Source organism: Amblyraja radiata, chromosome 34 (assembly GCF_010909765.2).
Source record: "Amblyraja radiata isolate CabotCenter1 chromosome 34, sAmbRad1.1.pri, whole genome shotgun sequence".
Taxonomy (NCBI): domain Eukaryota; kingdom Metazoa; phylum Chordata; class Chondrichthyes; order Rajiformes; family Rajidae; genus Amblyraja; species Amblyraja radiata.
Window position 1 is genome coordinate 14,332,852 of NC_045989.1, and position 22,286 is coordinate 14,355,137.

Genomic DNA, 22,286 nt, shown 5'->3' on the forward strand with positions numbered 1-22,286 from the left:
TTAGTTGGTATTGTGCCTTTGTCACAGCATTCTTGATAAGCTAATCAGTTACAACTAGCATGCCTGGTGATAATATTAATATTATTTTATCCCTGTTATATGTTTTGGACTCCACTGAAGACTTTAGTGTAGTTGTACTCCATTGCCCAATTCATCCAGACTGCCTTTGTTCAGTTCTGCTCTTGTCTATCTTGTTGTGGCCAAGACTATCTCCGGAAGCGGCGCGACTCTCGTCTGCAGCGGCCTCTGCAGTCCGTCTGCGTTTTTATTATTTTATGTCTATGTTTTTATGTAGTTTTTGTTATTTTTTGTTGGGGTATGTGTGGGGGGGTGGGGGTGGTGTGGGGGGGTTGGGGGTAACTTTTAAATCTCTCCCTGCACGGGAGACCCGACCTTTTCTCTGTCGGGTCTCCGTTGTCGTTGGGGCTGCAACGAGGAGCGGCCTCCAACAGGAAAACCGGGGGCTCTGGTGCTGACTACTCACCTCACCGTCGCGGAGCTGGCCGAGTCCAGAGCGGGTGGAGCTGTGGTGGACGCTGCTGCGACCCGACCCCCGGAGATTCGGAGGCTGCAACTGCGGGTTTGGCGGACGGCACTGGGAGCCTGCGGGTCCCTGGAGGGAGACCGCTTTTCGGGGCTTCCGCAGCGGCGACTTCTCCCGCCCGAGTTGCGGGGTTGAAGAGCTCCTGGAGCGGGGCCTACATCACCGCCCCGCGCGGCTTGGAATGGCGGCGGGTCTCTGCGAGCGCACGCCGGGGGCTCTAACATCAAGAACCCAGTGCGCGACCTTGCATCACCCGGCGTGGTTTTAATGGCCACGGGACAATTCGCCATCGCCCGCCGGGGGCTTTGACTTTGACTCTGACATGGGGGGGGAGAGTGCAGTGGAGAGAAAAGTTTTTTTGGCCTTCCATCACAGCAATGTGATGGATGTTTATGTAAAATATGTTGTGTCTTGGGTCTATTTGTTTGTAATGTATGGCTGCAGAAACGGCATTTCGTTTGGACCTCAAGGGGTCCAAATGACAATAAATTGAATTGAATTGAATTGAATTGAATCTTGAGCAATATCTTTTCAAACTCCTCTGCACGTTTATCTCTGAAGCCCATCAACGGACTTTCCTTGATGCCATTCTGTCTTTCATCTTCATACTGCTCCTTGGCATGTTGTCAGGCTGTTTGTGTGATAGCTTTATTGGAGGTGCTGTAATTTCTTCCAGCTAAACTTTGAGAAGGTCACATCCAGACCTCAGTTTTTATCTGTTCTCCTTTTCAACTGTTGTATTGGATTGAACCAGATGTTTTGCTGTTCATACACTGCTAACCTCTGATGTTTTTTGCTTGAACGTGGCCCTTTACTATTTGAAATGTTTTCAAATTAGTCTAGCAATGGAATAGAAATCCCAAGTTTCTATGTTTGTTGATGCCATGAATATATGTGACACTGCAAATTGTGTAATAAAAGCAACAAACTGCAAAGATTATAAAGATTATTGCTCCATTTATTTAGTTTTGTTTAGAGATACAGCACGGCCCTTCTGCCCACCGGGTCCACGCCGACCAGCGATCCCTGCACATTAACAGTATCCTACACCCATTAGGGACAATTTTTACATTTACCAAGCCAATTAATCTACAAACCTGTATGTCTTTGGAGTGTGGGAGGAAATCGAAGATCTTGGCGAAAACCATGGAGATGCAGGGAATTTGAGGATATCAGCAGAAGAGATTAGTTTAGCAGCATGTTCAACGCACATTGTAGGCTACAGGGCCTGTTCCTGTGTTGTAATGCTCTATGTTTTAACATGTCTCCAGATTCAGAGATAGTTTCTTCCTAGCTGTTATCAGACAACTAATACATCTTGTTACCAGCTGGAGTGCAATCCTGGTCTCTTTAACGGACTTTCTTGCACTAAATGTTATGCCCTTTATCCTGTAACTGCACACTGGACGGTTTGATTGTGATCATGTATAGTCTTTTCATTGATGGATAGCAATCAACAAAAAGCTTTTCACTGCACAAATATGTTGTATAGATTACCTTTATTGCATTGTCTTCTTAAATTTATATTAGCAAAATAATCCAATCAGATTAATCAAACAAGATTTTTATTTAACAAATCCATGCTTGCTGATCTTATTTAACTTGCTTCCCCAAATGCCTGATAACCTTTTCGTTATTTTTGTATCGATAAGCTTTCCCGCAATTGACTGACCAGCAGTAATTGTTGAGTACGTACTCGTGCTTTTTACTTTCCTGGTCCCTGGTACTCAGTTGCATCTAGGGACAATAATTGTTTTAACCTTTTCTGCAACCCATCTCCTCCTCAACGAAGGATGCACTTCACCTGGGCCAGACTTGGAGCAGAGTTGCAATCATCCACTGAGGCAATTTTGGAGAGCTTAAAATAAGAGAGATTGAAGAACAGATATGTAGACATATTATGGGAAGATGTAAAAGCGACAGAGTTGTTATAGCAAGTGTCTAACTTCCACAACATTGACTGGAACTTCCTAATGCAAGAGGCTTAGACAGGGCAGAATTTGGGCTGTGCATCCAAAAGGGTTTCTTGAAACTATATGTGGATAGTTCAACAAGAGGATGGACCATACTGAGTCTTACATTGAGCAGAGCCAAACTGGAGCCAGCGCCCCACCCCCGCGCCGACTGCAAGTCCAGGGCCACCCCGGACACCTCCGGCCACCCCCAGACAGGGACGGGACACCCGGGATGGGATGGGGCCGGCCCAGCAGCAACTCAACAGCACCCGCAGTGCCGGAGACCCGGGCCCAACCACAAACACGGACGAAACGCAAGCCTGCACACAATGCAGCACCACATTTGCCGAGAATGTTTATAGCGAGTGACCTATGACATGGGCATGCGCAGTCAGAATACCGAACTCGTTTTTTGCCATTACAGGTTGCCATTATCACATGTGAGCAGGAGCTTTGGAATGTGCTGAATATAACCAAATGGGGACCAACCAGGTCAGGAGAGTAGTGATGTAGCGACTGGAGGTAATAAAGATTAGGGTGAGGGAATCACTAGATTCTAGATGAAGATAAAGAATATTTATCTGGCACAATTAAAATAATTAAATATGGATATTGCTTTCCTACAAGAGATACATCTGAAACAACACTCAGATCAGATTAAGGGCAAATTGGATAGGTCAAACCTATTACTCCTCATTCACCTCTAAAGCAAGAGGCACGGCTATTATAATTCGGAAGGGTATACCTTTTAAATTAAAGAAATCTATATCTGATAAAGAGGGAAGATATGTTATAGTCACGGGAGAAATTTACAATACACCATTAACTATGATAAATATTTACGCGCCTAATTTTGATAACCCACAATTTTTTAGGAAAATAATAGATTTAATCGCAGAGCATAATTATCAAAATATAATAATGGGGGGAGATTTTAACTGTGTAATAGATCCATACTTAGATAAATCAATAAAGCTAGGGAAGCGTCTTGTTAAAACTAAGACCTGTGAATTTTTAAATACTTATATAAAAAATAATAACGTAGCTGATATTTGGAGAATAGCAAATCCAAGCGGTAGGGAATACTCATTTTATTCATCAGTTCACAAAACTTATTCGCGAATTGACTATTTTTTATTGGACACAAAATTAATCCAGTATACGAATAAACCATCATATCATAATAGTATTATTTCTGATCATTCACCATTGACTATTATACTTAAAATTGAGGGAATGCCGAGTATAAAACCTTTTTGGAGATTCAATGTACACATATTAAATAACCCGCAGGGTTATGAGTATATAAAAGAACAAATAAAACTTTTTTTCGAAATAAATGACACGCCGGGTATTTCTGCACCGCTATTATGGGAAACCTTCAAGGCATATATTCGCGGCGTCATAATTTCTTACCAAAGTTTTCAAAATAAGGAAAATAAAAGAGAACTTCAGCGGATAGAACAGAAAATAAAACTACTAGAACTGGACAATGCAACTGACCCAACCATAAATAAACATAATAAGATAACTTTATTGAAATATAAAGTCAATAGAATACTATCGGCTAGAGTAATAAGATTATTCCAAATTACAAAACAAGCACACTTCGAATTTGGGGATAAGCCACATAAACTACTTGCGAGGCAACTGAAGCAACGAGAAAAGGAAAAAACTATTACTAAAATTAAATCGGATAAGGGTGAGTTTTTAACTGCCTAAGGATATTAATAAGAGGTTTGCCCAATTTTATCGCAATTTATATACATCTAAAATAAATACAGATGTAAGTAAAATTACAATTTTTTTAGAAAATTGCAAGCTCCCAAAATTGGATAGTTTAGAACAAGAGCAATTAGGAGCACGGATTACTAGTGAAGAAATAAAACAAATAATAAACTCACTGAAAAATGGGAAGACCCCAGGACCAGACGGTTTTAGTAATGAATTTTATAAAAGATTTCAGGAGTCAATTATACCAAGATTATTCAATTTATACACGCAGGCTTATACCGAAAATAAACTACCAGAAACCCTAGCAGAAGCAACAATAACACTTATACCAAAAAAAGATAAAGATTTAGATGAACCAGGTTCTTATAGAGCTATTTCACTACTAAATACGGATCAGAAAATTTTAGCAAAGATTCTAGCTAGAAGGCTAAATAATTATATTAACGATTTAATAAATACGGATCAAACGGGATTTATACCCAAAAGACAATAATTTAATAATTTGAGAAGGCTTTTCAATATAATGTACTCTCATAATGAGGACAAAAGATATTTCAGTTGTCACGCTGGATGCAGAGAAGGCATTTGATCAAGTAGAATGGCAGTATTTATACAAGGTACTCCAAAAATTCAATATGGGAGAGAATTTTATTAGATGGGTTAAACTACTTTACGATAGACCTACGGCAAGAATATTAACTAACAATACGCTATCTCCAAAATTTTACTTATCAAGGGGTAATGGGCAAGGGTGTGCCTTATCACCATTGCTATTTGCCCTTATGATAGAACCGTTGGCCGAAAGGATTAGAAATCACCCGAATATTCACGGATATAACACTAAGGATTCAAAGAATAAAATTTCACTATATGCTGATGATATTCTTTTATATATTACTAATACACAAACGAGTATACCCACCTTATTAACACTAATTGAGGAATTCGGCTCTTTTTCAGGATATAGAATAAATTGGAATAAAGGTGAAATTATGTCTTTAAAACCACAGGATTCGAGACACTTACTAAAATTCCCCTTCAAAATTGCAACAGAAAAATTCAAGTATCTGGGTATTCAAATTACGAGAAGACACAAATCATTATTTAGTGCCAATTTCATACCACTATTAAATAAACTGAATGATATGATTAAATTTTGGAAAACACTTCCGCTCTCATTGATAGGTAGAATTAACGCTATAAAAATGACTTTCTTACCATAATTAATATATTTGTTTCAAGCGATCACAATATATATTCCAAAATATTTTTTCAAAAAACTAGATTCCACTATCACTAATTTTATATGGGATTACAGAACACATAGAATTCAACGAAAGCATTTGTGCAAATCTAAAGAAGTTGGGGGTTTATCATTACCTAACTTTATGTATTACTACTGGGCAGTGCATATTAAGAACATAATGTACTGGCTGGATAGTTCCACTCAGCAGTTGGAGTGGATAAGAATGGAGAAAGAGGAGTGCTATCCGCACGATATAGGAACGATCCTGCTCTCACCGATAAAATTGAATAGTATAATATATAAGAAGAACCCAATTATTCACAATATAATAAGAATTTGGAAACAAATAAAAGTATCCTTGAAATTAAATAATTTATCAGTACTAACCCCACTATTGAACAACCCCGCATTCAAACCTTCTCTCATTGACAACACATATCAACAATGGGATAGACTGGGGATTAGGAAAGTAGGGGATATGTATGAATTGGGTAAACTGTTATCATTTCAACAATTTAAATTTAAATTTAAATTGAAGGATAATGAATATTTTAAATATATACAGGTATGTGACTTTATGAAGAAATATATACATAGATTTCAAACTATATTTTTAGACCCTTTAGAAGAAGCAATGAATATTAAGGCTGATTCACAAAAATTAATATCATACTTTTATAATAATATATTATATAGAGAATCACCCTCAACAGAAGCACTAAGGGAAGATTGGGAACATGAGCTAATGATAAAGATCTCGAAGGATAGATGGGAAAAGTATTTGATGAATACACATAATTGTTCTATTAATACAAGACATAATTTAATTCAATTCAAATTATTACATAGACTATATTATTCCAAAACGAGGTTGAATAAATTTTATCCAAACGTCTCTCCCAGATGCGATAAATGTTTGTTTCAAAACGCTAATATAACACATTCATTTGTAGGATGTACAAAGTTGAATAAATTTTGGAGTGATATATTTGATATATTTACAAAGCTCTTCAAGTCAAGAATAGAACCCAAAATGGAATGGATTATATTTGGAATAATAGGAGAAGATACCAATTTAAATAAAGACCAAAATGTTTTTTTTAATTATGGGTTAATAATTGGAAAGAAATTGATACTTAAATTTTGGAAAAATACAACCATACCAACTGTTAAAATGTGGATTAGGAATATGATGGACATAGCACGCATTGAAGAAATGAGACTCCGACTAATAGATAAATATGACCAATTCTTAAGGAGTTGGTCTCCTTTCATCGACTTTTTGGAATCATGTGATGCAGCAGTACCATAAGGATTGCTGATTTCAGTTCATGACGTGGCTAGATCTACATCTCTGAATATAGATTTGAAAAATTCTCTTTTAAGGGGCCTTCTCTTCTATTTCTACTTTCCACCTTTTCTTTTTTCTTTTATTTTTTTTAATTTTTTTTTTATATACACACTTCACATTTTTCTACTCTCTACCATCTATTTTTCCACTTTTTCCCCTTTCTATTGTTTTCTTTTTCTTGTCTTGCTTACTTCCTTCTCATAACATAAAACTAGAGGTTGTACATAGAATGGATTACGGTATGACATAGTTGGCACCTAAAATTAGGTGCCACTGTATTGTTTTGTATTGTATTAACTTCTAATAAAATAAACAAATTTAAAAAAAAAAAAATTTAAAAAAAAAGAATATTAGTGGTAAAATGTCTTTGTGATGTAAAAGGTAATAATAACCTTTGGGTGTTTGCTGGAGCCCCATTCAAAATGCTAACATTTTGTGTTGCTTCTTTGGTATTTTAAATTACAAATTTGTTTTTAATACTACTTTTTCCCTGAGTTTTTTCAGAGAGAAATTCATGAGATATCTTCCCTTATTACTGCTTTCAATTTGCAAAGTTTACTTTTAGCAATGGTTGCAGAACTTGGTGTACGTAGCAGCTAACAAGCATAAAGACTTGTGACTTACTGTCCAATAACAATACACACTGAAGCATGACAACAACTGAGAAACTCTTCCTGTCGTCTGGTTTATTGCCTTGCCAAGGTCTACTTTATAATTACTCTCCATAGTCTGGTATTAAATTGGGCTGTAAAGCTTGCACATCAGTGTGAGTGAATTACTAATGTGTGATCACACACGTGGCAAACCCTGTCACCAAAGATTTTTGCATACTTGTTCTAGATCACTTTGTCCTTTCTACCCAGTCAGATCTTTAATATGTTGGCTGTTTGTGTAATTTTACATTGCTAGCTATGGTTTGTAGCTCAACATTTCATCGTGCTACAAATGAATGAATGTCAAAGCTGTACTACATGAAAGGGTGTACGAACTTGCTCTTTTCCAAGTTCTTGCTAAAATAGTTAGGTTACGTATATATGTCCCTTTGTTGATGATAGGTTCTCTCACATTTTTAATTATTGTTTATAAAGTCTTTCTATGGGGCAGAGTTAACAATTTTGTTATTTTGATTTGTAATTGTAGAGCAGTTTGACATGATTGTGGCACATTAGGGATGATTATAATTTTCTCAGCCCAATGATTCATTTTTGGAGGCAGTCTTGTATATTTTATTTTATTTAGAGAGATGGGCTATTGAGGATTTGTGTATCCCTGAGAGCTGATGCATCCTATTTCAGGATAGACATTAAGCGCATGACATCTGAAGAGCTGTGCATCATCCCTGCTTTTCTGCCGACTAGTCTGTTGATTATTCTTATGGCTATTCTTAATGAGAAAATTGCAGATTTTGATCTTTTAAAAGAAAGTTTAATAATTCAGCTTTGATGAGAACTGATGACTTTTTCTGGAGGAATAAGTCAATGAAGACCCTGAATTGGAATAATTTAAGCTTTATTGCTATAATCAGATGACCATGATTGTAAGTAAATACAATATAAACGGATATATTTCATTTTATAAATAGTTTGAACTCTAAATTTATATTCCTGTTATGTATTTAATTTAGTTCTTAATGTAACTGGTATTTAAACTTTGCTTGACTGAGTCATTGACTGAAATGCTGTGATTTAGTTACTCAGACAAATTTAAATATATTTACAGTAGGTAGCTATTTGTAGGAATGTTTTAAATTTTAAAATTCAAACTGCTTCAATGTAACAAAGTTGGTAGGTACATAATGTTTACATTGTTATTTTTAAATGTAATAATAATAATTGATTAATTTGATTATTCTTAACTGTTGTGCTTTATTTATTCCATTTATACTTATTTATTTTTTCCCCATCTGCAGTTCCAGTTCCCTTTGCAGACTGATCTCGAAGAGGTATGGTCAAACTGATGTCTCTACAATCCTAATACAATCTGATGTGTTCATATTCTTGAAGGCATCCCTGTTTCATTTTACAATCATTTAGTTGTTACAACCAGTTGTAGAGCAGTTTTAGTAATATGCAGTTTTTGTGGCTGATTAAAGATGCTGCAGGAGATTTAACTGTTTTGATGCAAATTTGTTGCATCACATTGATGGTTATCTGCCTCTCAAATCAAATTACCATTTTTGGATGATGGTGCTTTTTTTAACTAAAATTTGACAGCTTTTAGTGCATTCTTCTGTTTTGGATATTTTTATGTTGTTTTAAATTATTTTGCATTATGGTTTCTACAAATTAGTCTGGGTTTTATGTGTCCTTTTGCAGTAGTGACCATTAAAAAAAAGAAAAGAGTCTTGTGTTGGAGGTATTAGCATTAAATTGAAGAGATTTGCTGTTAACTATGAAATATGCTTTTTTGGGGAAACTGGAGGTAAAGATAAATTACTAGCACCATTTGTGGTATGGGGAAGATGCCTGTCTAGCTGATCGTCAGCAACTCCTGATGGTTATTGGTTAAATTTCTGCCAACAGGGAACGGAACCTGCATGTAGAATGAAGTGAAGCAGGAAATTAATTGAAACTTGTTTAAATAGTGTAAACTCTGTTAATTACAGTTAAAATGAATACACCCTTTTATAATGAGAGGTTTTTTAAATCTTGATGCCACTAGTCATTCGGATGGCTCCAGATGTTGGAAATGTCATCTTGTGAAAATGTATGGTTAGCTTTGAAGAGATTTTTTCATCTGTCTAATATAGGTGTGATTGTCCTTTGCATAAATAACATACATTAAAAGGGGAGACTTCCTCTTTGGATGGGATGCATATTTTAATACGACAGATGGCACAATGGGCTAAGTGTTCGGCTGGCAACCGGAAGGTAGCTGGTTCGAATCCCGCTTGGAGTGCATACTGTCGTTGTGTCCTTGGGCAAGACACTTCACCCACCTTTGCCTGTGTGTGTCCTTGGGCAAGACACTTCACCCACCTTTGCCTGTGTGTGTGGATGTAATTATGTGAAGCACTTTGGGGTCAATGCAAGTTGACTAAAAATGTGCTATATAAATAAAGAAATTTAATTTAATTTAATTTAAATTAGAGGCTAAATATTTTAACATAATGTTCTTGTCCTTAGTTTGGCATTATTTGGCCAATCATTTGGGTACAGTTAACACTTGAGAGCTTGAAGGAGGTATATCTATTGCAAATTTAATTACAGAAAGAGAATTCCTGAGAATTATTCATAATCTGAACAGCTTGTTAGTTGGAAATGCGACTGTCCGGCAATATATTCAGACAAAAACATAGGTCAACCAAGGACACTGTATTTAAACCAGGGAGTTTAACACAACCATTCAGATATTGTCATGAACAGAATTTCCACAAAGTAGAAGATGTGTGCAACCCTGCAGCACCTGGCAATTCAAACCCGCAGTACTCCCAAATACTTATCCATATGTGCGGGTTGTATGTAAATTGAACATTTGTAAATTGTACATTTACATTTGATTATTATTGCACTTGTATAACCTGACTAGACTAATCTTTGAAAATGTCGTATTTTGACAGTACATTGATGTTTAAGAATGATCCTTTGCTCCCCCCACCTTCCTCAATCAGGATTATTTTGTAGGTTCTGGGATGGCTGAAGAGGCCACTGATGAAGTTGCTGAGTTCAATAGAACTTAGAAATGTACGTGACCAAGTGGGACGGGTGGGCTTGGAATGTTGATCTTGTGGAAATGCTATTTCCTCTCTACTATGTGCTTGCTTCACAGGCTTGTGGTTTGTTTAGGTCAGCCCTGGGCATGTCTCTCATGAATACATGTTAATGTGTTCATTTGTTTTTCTGCTAACTCTGCCCTTAATTGAATTTGGACAGAGTCGTGTGTTTTAAAAATAGGAAGTTAAAAAATAGAAGTGGGGGTAGACCATACATTCCCTTGAAACAATTCTAATTTCAGTTTCATTAGGATCATAGCTGAGCTATTCCTCCTAAACCTTTAAATCAAAATTCCATATGTTTCCACATAAGCCAAAAAACAACTGTTGATCTTGAATATACTGTCCGACAAACCACAGTCTATTGGGATAGAGAATTCCAAAGATTCCAAAGTTCTTTGAGGAATCTTCCCCCTCACCTACCATGCCTTATTTTAAAACCAAGCCCTTGGATTTTGATTCTTCAGCCAGGACAAACTCTGTGAGCTGGGCAGCACAGTGGCGCGGTGGTAGAGTTGCTGCCTTACAGTGCCAGAGACCCGTGTTCAATCCTGACTGTGCGTGCTGTCTCTGCAGTTTGTATGTTTTCCCTGTGACCGTTTGGGTTTTCTCTGGGTGCTCAATTTTCCTCCCACACTCCAAAGACATACAGGTTAGTAAGTTGTTTGGTTTCTGTTAATTGTGAATTGTCCCTAGGATACTGCAGTGTAAGGGGTGATCACTGGTAGGAAGGAACTCTGTGGTAGGAAGGGCCTGTTTCCACGCTGTATCTCTAAAGTCTAAAGTAAAGTCTTCCTGTCAATCCATCTCAGAAACCTCTGGTGAAGGATTTTCAACCAGAAACATTATTTTGGGCTCCCTTTCCATTCCTTTCTGCTTTCTTTCAGAACCCTGTATGCCTCTGAACTTGAAGTTAGGCATCTGTATGGTATGAGTGACCTGGTGAAGTAATGTTGGGGTGTTTGCAAGATTAGCTCAAGGGACAAAGCTGATGTTGGTTTTTCGGGTATCTATATGTGAAAATATCTGCAGGCAGGGTTAATAATTCTGCGCTGCATTAAGGTATTCCCTGAATGCTATAAGAAACTCAGCGAGTGAGGCAGCATCTATGGAGCAAAGGAAATAGGCAACGCTTCGGGTCGAGATCATTCTTCAGACTGATGTGATGGGGGGAGGGGGTGGTGGAAAGAAGAAAGGAAGAAGCGGAGACAATGGACTGAGGGAGAGCTGAGAAGGGGAGGAGAAAGCAGGGACTACCTGAAATTAGAGAAGTCAATGTTCATACCGCTGGGGTGCAAACTGCCCAAGCAAAATATGAGGTGCTGCTCCTCCAATTTACGGTGGGCCTCACTCTGGCCATGGAGAAGGCCCAGGACAGAAAGGTCGGATTCGGAATGGGAGGGGGAGTTGAAGTGCTTAGCCACCGGGAGATCAGGTAGGTTAATGCGAACCGAGCTGAGGTGTTGGGCGAAGCGATCGCCAAGCCTACACTCTTCTATAACCTGTAACTCTGCTCTCACTCCCCATCCCCCCCACTCTTAACAAGGGCAGAGTCCCCCTTGTCCTCATCTTCCACCCTACCAGCCGTCACATCCAACAAATAATCCTCCGCCATTTTCACCACCTCCAACAGGATCCCACCACCGACCATATTTTCCCATCTCCTCCCCTGTCTGCTTTCCGCAGAGACTGCTCCCTCCGTAACTTCCTGGTCAATTCGTCCCTTCCCACCCAAACCGCCCCCTCTCTGGCACTTTCCCTTGCGCCGCAGGAATTGCTACACTTGTCACTTTACCTCCCCCCTTGACTCCATTCAAGGACCCAAGCAGTCTTTCCAGGTGCGACAGAGGATCACCTGCACCTCCTCCCACCTCATCTATTGTATCCGCTGCTCTAGGTGTCAACTGCTCTAGATTGGTGAGACCAAGCGTAGGCTTGGCGATCGCTTCGCCCAACACCCCCGCTCGGTTCGCATTAACCTACCTGATCTCACAGTGGCTCAGCACTTCAACTCCCCCTCCCATTCCAAATCCGACCTTTATGTCCTGGGCCTCCTCCATGGCCAGAGTGCAGACCACCGTGATTTGGTGGAGCAGCACCTCATATTTCACTTGGGCAGTTTACACCCCAGCGGTATGAACGTTGACTTCTCTAATTTCAGGTAGTCCCTGCTTTCTCCTCCCCTTCTCAGCTATCCCTTAGCCCACTGTCACCGCCTCTTCCTTTCTTCTTCCCGCCCCCCTCCCACCCTCACATCAGTCTGAAGAAGGGTCTCGACCCAAAACATTGCCTATTTCCTTCGCTCCATAGATGCTGCCTCACCCATTGAGTTTCTCCAGCATTTTTGTCTACCTTCGATTTTCCAGCATCTGCAGTTCCTTCAAAACCCTGAATGCTATAATGCTGGTTTACATTTTCTTCCTCACTGAGGCTAAAATATCTGTATGAAATTTTTTTTTTTTTTGCTTTCTCTTAGTTATTCATAATGCCAAGGCAAAATTATGCCTGTAAGCTGCTTTTTCCCCCTGTTTGATATTGTATTATTAAAAGCAGATTTTAACACTTTCAAGTTTGCAGATGATACAAAAGTAGGTGGTATTGCCGACAGTTAAGATGGATGTGAAAATTGCAGCAGGATCTTGATTGGTAGGCCAGTGGGCTGCGGAATGGTTGATGGAATTTAATACAGAGAAATGTGAGGTGTTGCATTGTGAGAAGTCTAACATCGGCAGGACCAACACAGTGAATGGCAGAGCTATGAGGAGTGTTGTAGAGCAGATAGATTTAAGAGTGCGGGTACATAATTCCTTGAAAGTTGAGTCGCAAGTAGATAGGTGGCCAAAAAGGCTTTAGGCACATTGGCCTTCGTCAGCCAGAGTATTGAGTATAGAAGTTGGGAGGTCATGTTGCAGTTAAGACACTGGGGAGGCCGCATTTACAGTATAGTGTTCAGTTCTGGATACCATGCTGTAGGAAAGATGTTGTCAAACTGGAACGGGTACAACGATTTGAGGATGTTGCCAGGACTCGTGCGTTTGAGCTATAGGGAGAGGTTGAATCGGCTGGGACTCTATTCTTTGGAGCGCAGGAGGATGAGGGATGATCTTATAGAGGTGTATAAAATCATGAGATAAATAGATCGGGTAGATGCACAAAGTCTCTTGCCCAGAGTAGGGGAATCAAGGGTCAGTTGACATAGGTTTAAGGTGAAGAGGAAAAGATTTAATAGGAATCTGAAGGGTAACTTTTTGTATGTATGGGGTGTATGGAACAAGTTGCCAGAGGAGGTAGTTGAGGCAGGGATTATCGTAACGTTTAAGAAACAGTTAGACAGGTACATGAATAGGACAGTTTTTTGGGGGGGATATGGGCCAAACGCAGGCAAGTGAGATTAGTGTAGCTGGGACATGTTGGCCCATGTGAGCAAGTTAGGCTGAAGGGCATGTTTACCACGCTCATATATGACTAAATTCATGCGCTGATGTGTTAAATATTGACATATATATAAACTCCAATGTATGAAATAATAATCATAAGAAATTCTTTTCTTATGAATTTCTTATAGCCCAATTTCAAATGAGATTAATGTTTTTGAAGTTCATATCAATTAATTCTTTCCCTCAAAGTATTGACTTTGTTCCTAATTGATACCTATGTTGTACTCAATTGGACATCGGTGTAGCTTTAAACAGCTTTTTGTGTACTACTTTTAAGTAATTATGACAATTGACCTCTTCTAAGCTATAGAACGCTAAATAAAACTACTATAAATATTTAGTTTGCTTTCTATCAGAACAATATTGTTGAGTTTAACATGCTATGCACTACTGTAATTTGGACAACTGAAGAATGGAATAGTCTATATTTCTTGTTTCCAGATTGAACACTTGATGGAAAACTCTTAAACTAATGCTAATAAATAAAGTATACTTGATTGTTTGCTCTCCTCCAAATTCAGTAGTGAAAGGCAACGAGATGAAAATGGGTTGTTATGCAGTAAGAGAAAACCTAAGTACAAGAAGAAATTCTAGGCCATCGTTAATTTTGTTTCTTCTAGTTGGAGAAGTTTACCAAGCACATCCATCTGAACAAACAAACGGACCGTGGCTTATCTGGCCCATGAACGTATTGTGATACTGCACTAAAGTTAGCTGTTAGTTTTGGTTAAATGTGTAGTCAAATGAATCTAAGGTTCCATTTAGAAATAACCAGGTTTATCTATCAATCAGAAGATAGCGCAGTGAGATTTGACACAAATTGAAAAACGATGAAAGCTTGCTGTTGTTTAACAAGCAGTTGAAAGATAAAGGTAGGTATTGCCATTATTTTTAGTTTGGGTCAGGCTGCTAATATTGTAGATTGCTACTTTATTCTTAATTTTTTTTAAGGCATTCTGCCCCATCTCTCCCAGCTTTCTCTCCCCATCACAATCAGTCAGAAGAAGGGTCTTGACCGAAATGTCACCTATTCATATTTTCAAGAGATGCTGCCAGACCCGCTGAGTTACTCCAGCACTTTGTCTTTTTTTTTGTAAACCAGCAGTTGCAGTTCCTTCTTTCTCCAGCCAACTATTTTAACCTATTCTTCCTGTATCTCCCTGTGCCTTGTCTGCACATCTGCTATTTTCTCTCCCGATTGTTAGGCCTGGGAATGTGCTACAGACGCCTAACAATTTTAAGGTTTGCTGATCCATTTGGTTAATTATTTGCTTCGTGGGGAACCAGACTGCACGCAATGGAATTCGGCCTTTCATCCCAGTTTCCCATGGATTTTTAATTTTAATTAAAAATATTATTAAACCATCTTTCAACGGCCAAAAACCACCCACAGTTATTCAAAAGTGACAAGTTTCTATAATCTTTGTACAAAATATTAGCATGCAGGGCAGTTTGTTGTAAGATCATGCTTAGAAAACACAGTTGGTGAGAAGGGGTCCAGGTCACTGAAGATATGAGAAGACTATTTCCTTGATCAACAATCTTCTTTTGCAGCATGTATGTTTTGGGCTTTGCTGTTGATTAATTTGCATCTTTTTTTATTGCCACAAACCTAGTTTGTCACATGCTTGTCTTTATTCCTACTATTAAGTTCTACAGATTCTAGTTTTGTGTTGTAAACCGTTTCAATGGAATGCAAGTGCTCATGGCTAATAGTTTTTTAATAAGTGTGTAAAAGTTACTCTAATTTGGACAACAATTCTACGGATTGGCTCTATTTACTCCAGCAGTAAGCTGTCTGGTTTCAAACTGTCCTACATGAAGATACAAACTTGACTTTCGCAAAACTATTTTTAACTTTGTGGATCTGTCATGATCCTCTTTGGCAAGTCCCTGTGTGCTTTGGGTTTTGTCCATGTAAATAATGTTACATTTGAAGTTGGATAATGATGGAAAGATTAAAAATTCTAGCCCACTGGTTTAGCTGGCTAGAACTACTACTGCTGCAGAAATATTTTGTAGAAATTCAAATTATTGAAAGAAGCATTTGCATTTAAACAAAATTGGAATAAGGATGGCAAGGTACGGGAACTGTGGGTGACCAAGAAGGTTGTAACTTAGGAAGAAAAAGGGAACATATGTCAGATTTAAGAAGTTGGAGGGGTAAAGACCCAGATTTGATCCTGACTACGGGTGCTGTCTGTACGCAGTTTGTACATCCTCCCTGTGACCGTGTGGGTTTTCTCTGGGTACTCCGGTTTCCTCCCACATTCCAAAGTCGTGCAGGTATGTAGGTTAATTCGCTTCTGTAAAATCGTCCCTATATGTGTGGGATAGAACTAGTGTGAACGGGTGATCACTGGTTGGCGTGAACTTGGTGATTCAAAGAGCATGTTTCCACACTGTATCTCTAAAACAAATGGCATCAATGTTTCTTCACTCGGGAGCGATGGTTTCTTTCCGTTTCATGGCAACTTATAATATGGCCGTTGGGTAAGGACAGGCAGGCCTAGCTATGATTGTGCTTTATTGTTGAATGAACTCTTGCCATTTTGAGTAACTTGAGCTAACTTGCGTTACTTGTGTTTGGCTGTGTTCTATTTATCATTATATCCAAACCAGAAATGTTGTTAACCACCAAATGGACTTGTCTAGGTAGACAATATGCAGTTGCTAGATTTGATATATATATTGCTGGTTGTTGTTCAAGGGCTATCCACAATTTTTCTGATTCACCTTGTAGCCAAATGAAATTTGCTTTATGTATGTCCATATGACCAAACTAAACCATTATTGTGGTTTTAAGTAAGGGACATATTTTGTACTGTTTTGAAATGTACGTTGTCTTACATTGGTTGAGTACTTTTATAATTGACCGAGTATTAGATTAATACCCTTTTACAGAATGATCATTTTGATTGCATTCTCACTGCCCATTCCTTCTCGTGTAGAGAAGGCGGTCAGAGGGCAGATTGGAAGGATTCCAAGCAATTATAAATAACAAGTATAAAGAATATTTGCAGTATTTACTTTTATACTAAAACATGGACTTTTAAAGTGTATTTCCTGGAAATTGTCAATTAGAACAAATGTTCAAAATCATTTTATTCTTGACAAAAGGTTTCAAAGTCTAAGGATGTTTGGGGTGAGGTGTAAATTTGCCAAATCCTCATCGGTTTGTTTAGGTAAAGTTTCTTTTTAAACCTCTGAACTGAAATATGCAAGTTCTGTGATATTTATATCACAGTTTACTTTGGCTTTGATTTGTTATATCTTTCTCTATTTCGCATATAGTTTCAATGGTTTTTCACAGCTGTTCTCCCACACAATTGAGCCAGAGAATACATTTTATTTTTGGTAACGTGTTTTTCAATATCTGTATAAAGCTCAATGTTGTTGAGAGAAATTGGCTCTTTGAAAAGTTCTAATAGAGAAATCACAGTGAAAATATTTGAAGTCAAGGGTGATAACTTTGAATTGGTGGTCTTTGTGTACTGGATATTGACTGCATTTACACGTACGTTTTTGGCACTAATGTATCAAATAATAAGAAATTGATCTTTCTAAAGAACATTTTGTCCAACTTTTGAAATAGGAATTGTTTCTGTTTTGCTTCATGGTGCACTATTCTTTAATTAACACACAGTCATGCAACACCAAAATTGCTCTCTCAGCCTACATGTTCATTCTAACCATCAAGTACTTATTACTCCCATTTACCAGCACTTGCCTTGAAGTCTGTGATGCTTTGGCAGTTTTGTCCGTTCAAATCTTGTCTTTGACTTCAGAAAAGTATACTCATTAATGAAAATCAAAAAGCTGTATATGCTAGAAATTTGAAACAAAAACAGAAAATAAGGAAAATGCACAGGTGGAAATGAGAGTCATGATTTGGCTATCATTGGAATACCTGTCTTTGGAACTGGGAAGCGGGAGGTGGGGGAGGGGGGGGGGGATGGAAATTAGTGCTAAATATATTGTCATGTCATGTCATTTTACCAATCCGATTGAGAATAGGGATTTGTTTCCATTCAGATTGGGAGTGGTTTATTATTGTCACTTGAACCAAGATATAGTAAAAAAAACGTTGTTCTGCTTGCAATCCAGGCATATCATACCAAATATAACTGCATCAAGGTAGTGAAAGAAGTAAAAGGAAACCAAATGCACAATATAGTGTTACAGCCACGTTAAAATGCATTTTTACAAAGTGCAAGGACCACCACAAGGTAGATCAGGAGTGCATTCGTGGTTTAAGAGAAGTCTGATAAGTAAGAAAGAAGCTGTTCTTGAATCATGTGGTAAGTGCTTTCAGACTTTTGTATCTTCTGCCCAATGGGATAGGGACGAAGAGAGAATGACCTGGGTATGAGTGGCACTTGATTATGTTGGCTGCTTTCTTGAGGCAGTGTGAGGTGTAGATGGAATCGATGGGAGGGGGAGGCTGCATTCACGACACTACAATTTCTTGCGGTCTTGGGAAGAGCACTTGCCATATCACTCTGTGATTAATTCAGATCAGGTGCTTTCTATTGTGCATTGGTAGAAGTTGATAACAGTCATTAGAGGCATACTGAATTTCCTTAGTCTTCTCAGGAAGTAGAGGCTGCGCTTTCTTGTGGTAGCGTCAATGTGGTTGGATCAGGACAAAAACTGCTGCTGATATTTATACCTAGGATTTACATTCTCGACAACCTCCATGTGATTGAGACTGGAACATGTACATCATCCAGCTTTGTGAGGTTGCTTCCTGAATTTAAAACTCCTTCACCATTGCCGAATTTGAGGGAATGGTCATCTTGGAATTATGGTCCTAAGCTCCCTATCTCCTTTCTGTATTCTGTTTCATTATTGTTTGTGATCTGGTGCACAATTTGTTTGGGGGGGGGGGGGGGGGGGTTGGGTTATGAGTCCTGGGTGCAGGAGATTGGAAATGAATTTGATTAGAATACTGGTGTAAGAGTTATAGTCAATAAACAAGGTGAGTTAGCCAGATTATCCAGCAATTAATGTAGGACAAGGGAAGTAGCATCTGACATGGACATGTTGATGCAGTAGATGAACTGTAGTGGATTAAGGCTGTCTAGAAGGCTGGAGTTGATGTGCGTCATAACCAGATCAAGGTATGGCACTAGAAAAGGGGACCATATTGCTTACAGTAAATGTGTTTGGAATTTGCTCTAACCTCAGTGGCATTGTCATTCGCCAGTGAACTAAGCTTTCTGTTCTATTGCAAGATTATTTGTGTACAGTTTGTTGAGATTTTATTGAGATTAGATCCAAGAAATAACTGACCAGCGTTGTTTGCTTTTGCTAGCGGATTAAGAAAGAATACTTGGGAAGCCCATTATAGGTGCCGTTTCAGATAATTATTCAGTTTAGTAAGGTTGATGATTTACTGTGTGGATGGTTGTCTGAGGCTATAGGATATCAATTTTTTACAAAATGGCAGATTAAATTTAATCCAGATGAATGTGAAGTGATGCTTTTTGCAAGCACTAATTAGATTAGGACATACACCATGAATGTAGGGTCCTAGGGCGTATTGAGGAACAGACGAACAACGGTGCACAAGTCTAAAGGTTCTTGAAGGTGATATCCAATTAGATAACTTGGTTAAAAAGTTTTATGTATATTACCATCAGTCAGGGGATTGAAAACAAGAACAGTGAGGTTATGCTCCAATTTTGTAAAATTATGGTCAAACATCAGCATGCAGTTCTACTCACCATACAATTGGGAAATGTGATGACATGGAGAGGTGCAGAAATGCTCCATCTCGGAGAGATGGAGCATTTTAGCTGTGTGGAAAGTAGGAGAGGCTGGGGCTGTTTTTCCTGGAGTGGAAGAGGTTAAGATGGAACATGACAGGCATATAAAATTGAGGGGTAGAGATAGGGTACACAGCAGGATGCTTTACCCCATAGCAGAGGTAGATAAAATTAGAGGCTCTATGTTTAGAGGGGAATCTGAAGAAGACCTATTTTCATCAGAGTGGATAAGTACGTGGTATGCGCTGCCAGAAATAGTGGTTGAATAGAGATAGTCGCTGACATCATTTAAGTGTTTAGATGAGCACTGAATCAGTTAGGCCTAGAAGGCTACAGGACAAGTGCAGAAGAATTGGATTAATACAGATGGGTCAGCGTGGACGTGGTGGGTTGAATGACCTCTTTCCATGTCGTATGACTCCATGACTGACAAATGGGTTCTTTCCATACACTGAAGAATAGTGATTCTTGGGTTGGAAAGATTGAATAGATTTGGCCTTTAGTTTCTATTGTTCAAATGAGATGATTGCACTGAAATGTTTTTAAAATTCTGACACTGCTTGACAGGGAGGATGCTTCCTTGGCTGAGAGTTTAGAATCAAAGGCCACATTCTAAGTATGACGTAGATGATTTAAGACTGAATTGAGGAGAGATTTCTTCATACAGGTGAAGCATCTTAAGAATTCTCTATCCCGAAGCGCTGTGGAATTAAGTGATTGAGCTTTTTCAAAACAGATTTATAGAACGAGTCTGAAGAAGGGCCCGAAATGTTTCCTCTCCATGTTCTTCTGGGATGCTGCCATACATGGTGAACTTCAGTAACTAAGTTACTCCTGCATTTTGTGTCTTTCCTTGATAAACCAGCATCTGCAGCTTCTTGTATCTAGATTTATAGCGATTATTAAAAGAATGAAGGGATCTAGTAGTGAAGGAAAATGGAGCAAAGCAGCCAACAATGTAATGGCTCAAATGCCTCTTTTATGTTATCAGTTAAATGTCAACACTGATTTTATGATTATCTGCGTGGTTTTTTTCTTGCACACAACTGTACATTCTACACCCAAAATTCTCAGCAATTTTCCAAATCCTTGGAACTCTTTGGAAAGGTACAATCATAGCCATTTGCTGGTGAAAAGTGCATTTGCATTGAATTTGTATTGATTGATCTCTTCCGGGTAAATTTTCCAGTGTGTGAAAAAAGATAAGTGATCTGAAATAAACAGAAAAGTTGTGAAAGAAAATTTGCCAGTAGTGAATTGTCTTTATGTGTTTATTATTATTTTTCAAAGATTATCCACCATATTTCTGTAAATTCACGGATTGGGAGCAGGACATATGGTGCAGTGTTATCACATTGCAAATTGAATGCTGAAACATGGAAAGCATTTATCTTCTGAAGTATTTACCTTGGTTTGTTTTATTTTATAGTCCCAAAAATCCTGGATAGAGAATACCTTTACCAAGAGAGAATGTGTTTATATAATTCCAAGCTCAAAAGACCCACACAGGTAAAGGAACGTAAATTTAATTTGTGATTCTGTTTTCAATGTACTTTTTTTTTAAATATAGGTGATATTTTTCTTATGTATATATTGCTTACGGGACAATGGCCAAAACCAGTGATTTTGTGCAGATGAAAGTTCTTGGTTAATTTAAAATATGGTTATGGAATTACACTGATTTGAGCTTCGAGGAGCTATTGTGATTTGTTGTTCTTCTTTGTATCCATTGTCAGATGTTATTCATGACCTTGTTCATCAAACTAAGGAACTTTATTATAGGGTTGCAGTTATATAGCACAAAAACTGGTCCAGCAGTTCACAATGCCCTGTGGGCCTTCTCAGCTCAACTAATTTCCCAACACTTATTTAGAAGCCTTCTTTGCTAAGGTGTCAGTTAGATGTGAGAGAGTACCTGCTTCTTCAGCCTGTCAATTCTTGATTTCAACTACCTTCCAAGCGGAAAAAATGTTGACTATCCTGCATTAATCTCTCCCGTGTAGCGTAATCCTGTGCATCAGAATTTTTTTTCAATTATTTCCCTACTCTTGATGTTTGGCTCACGGGCCTATAATTACGTAGCTGATTCCAACTGCCCCTCTTAAATAAAAGAGGCATCTCTTCTGTGGCCAGAAAGATTTGAACATTTTTGTTGAACTCCCAACAAATTCCTTTCTTACCTCCCATTGCAGCATAGATATTTATCCACCTTTTAAAATAAAAATTTGACAGAATGTATTCAATGAAGACTCAATGAGCACTTGGACATCTCCTGCTCTCTCCATTTTGATAGTAATTTATTCAAAGGTTCCATCGATCAAGCTCAAAATTCTTCTGCATTGTGAATGGAGATGGCAATTAAGTCCTTGTTCTCTCGTGAATCGTACTCTTTCTCCAATTACTCATGCTTTAATATTCTTATAAGAACACATTGGAATTTTCAAGTCTGAAGAAGGGTCTCGACCCGAAACGTCGCCTTTTCCTTCGCACCATAGATGCTGCCTCACCCGCTGAGTTTCTCCAGCATTTTTGTCTA

General features: G+C 38.4%; 1 protein-coding gene across 4 annotated transcripts in view; it reads left to right on the top strand.

The window, feature by feature from the left end:
- The window catches only part of trpm7 (transient receptor potential cation channel subfamily M member 7), a 93,843-nt gene that overhangs the window by 7,358 nt on the left and 64,199 nt on the right, over positions 1-22,286 (top strand). For 3 of the 4 annotated variants that reach the window (XM_033050254.1, XM_033050251.1, XM_033050253.1), the window contains exons 2-3: positions 8,740-8,772; positions 21,180-21,259. In XM_033050254.1, the coding sequence (XP_032906145.1) occupies positions 8,740-8,772; positions 21,180-21,259 (113 nt within the window). The remainder of the gene's footprint in view (positions 1-8,739; positions 8,773-21,179; positions 21,260-22,286) is intronic. The other variant, XM_033050252.1, reaches the window with a different exon arrangement.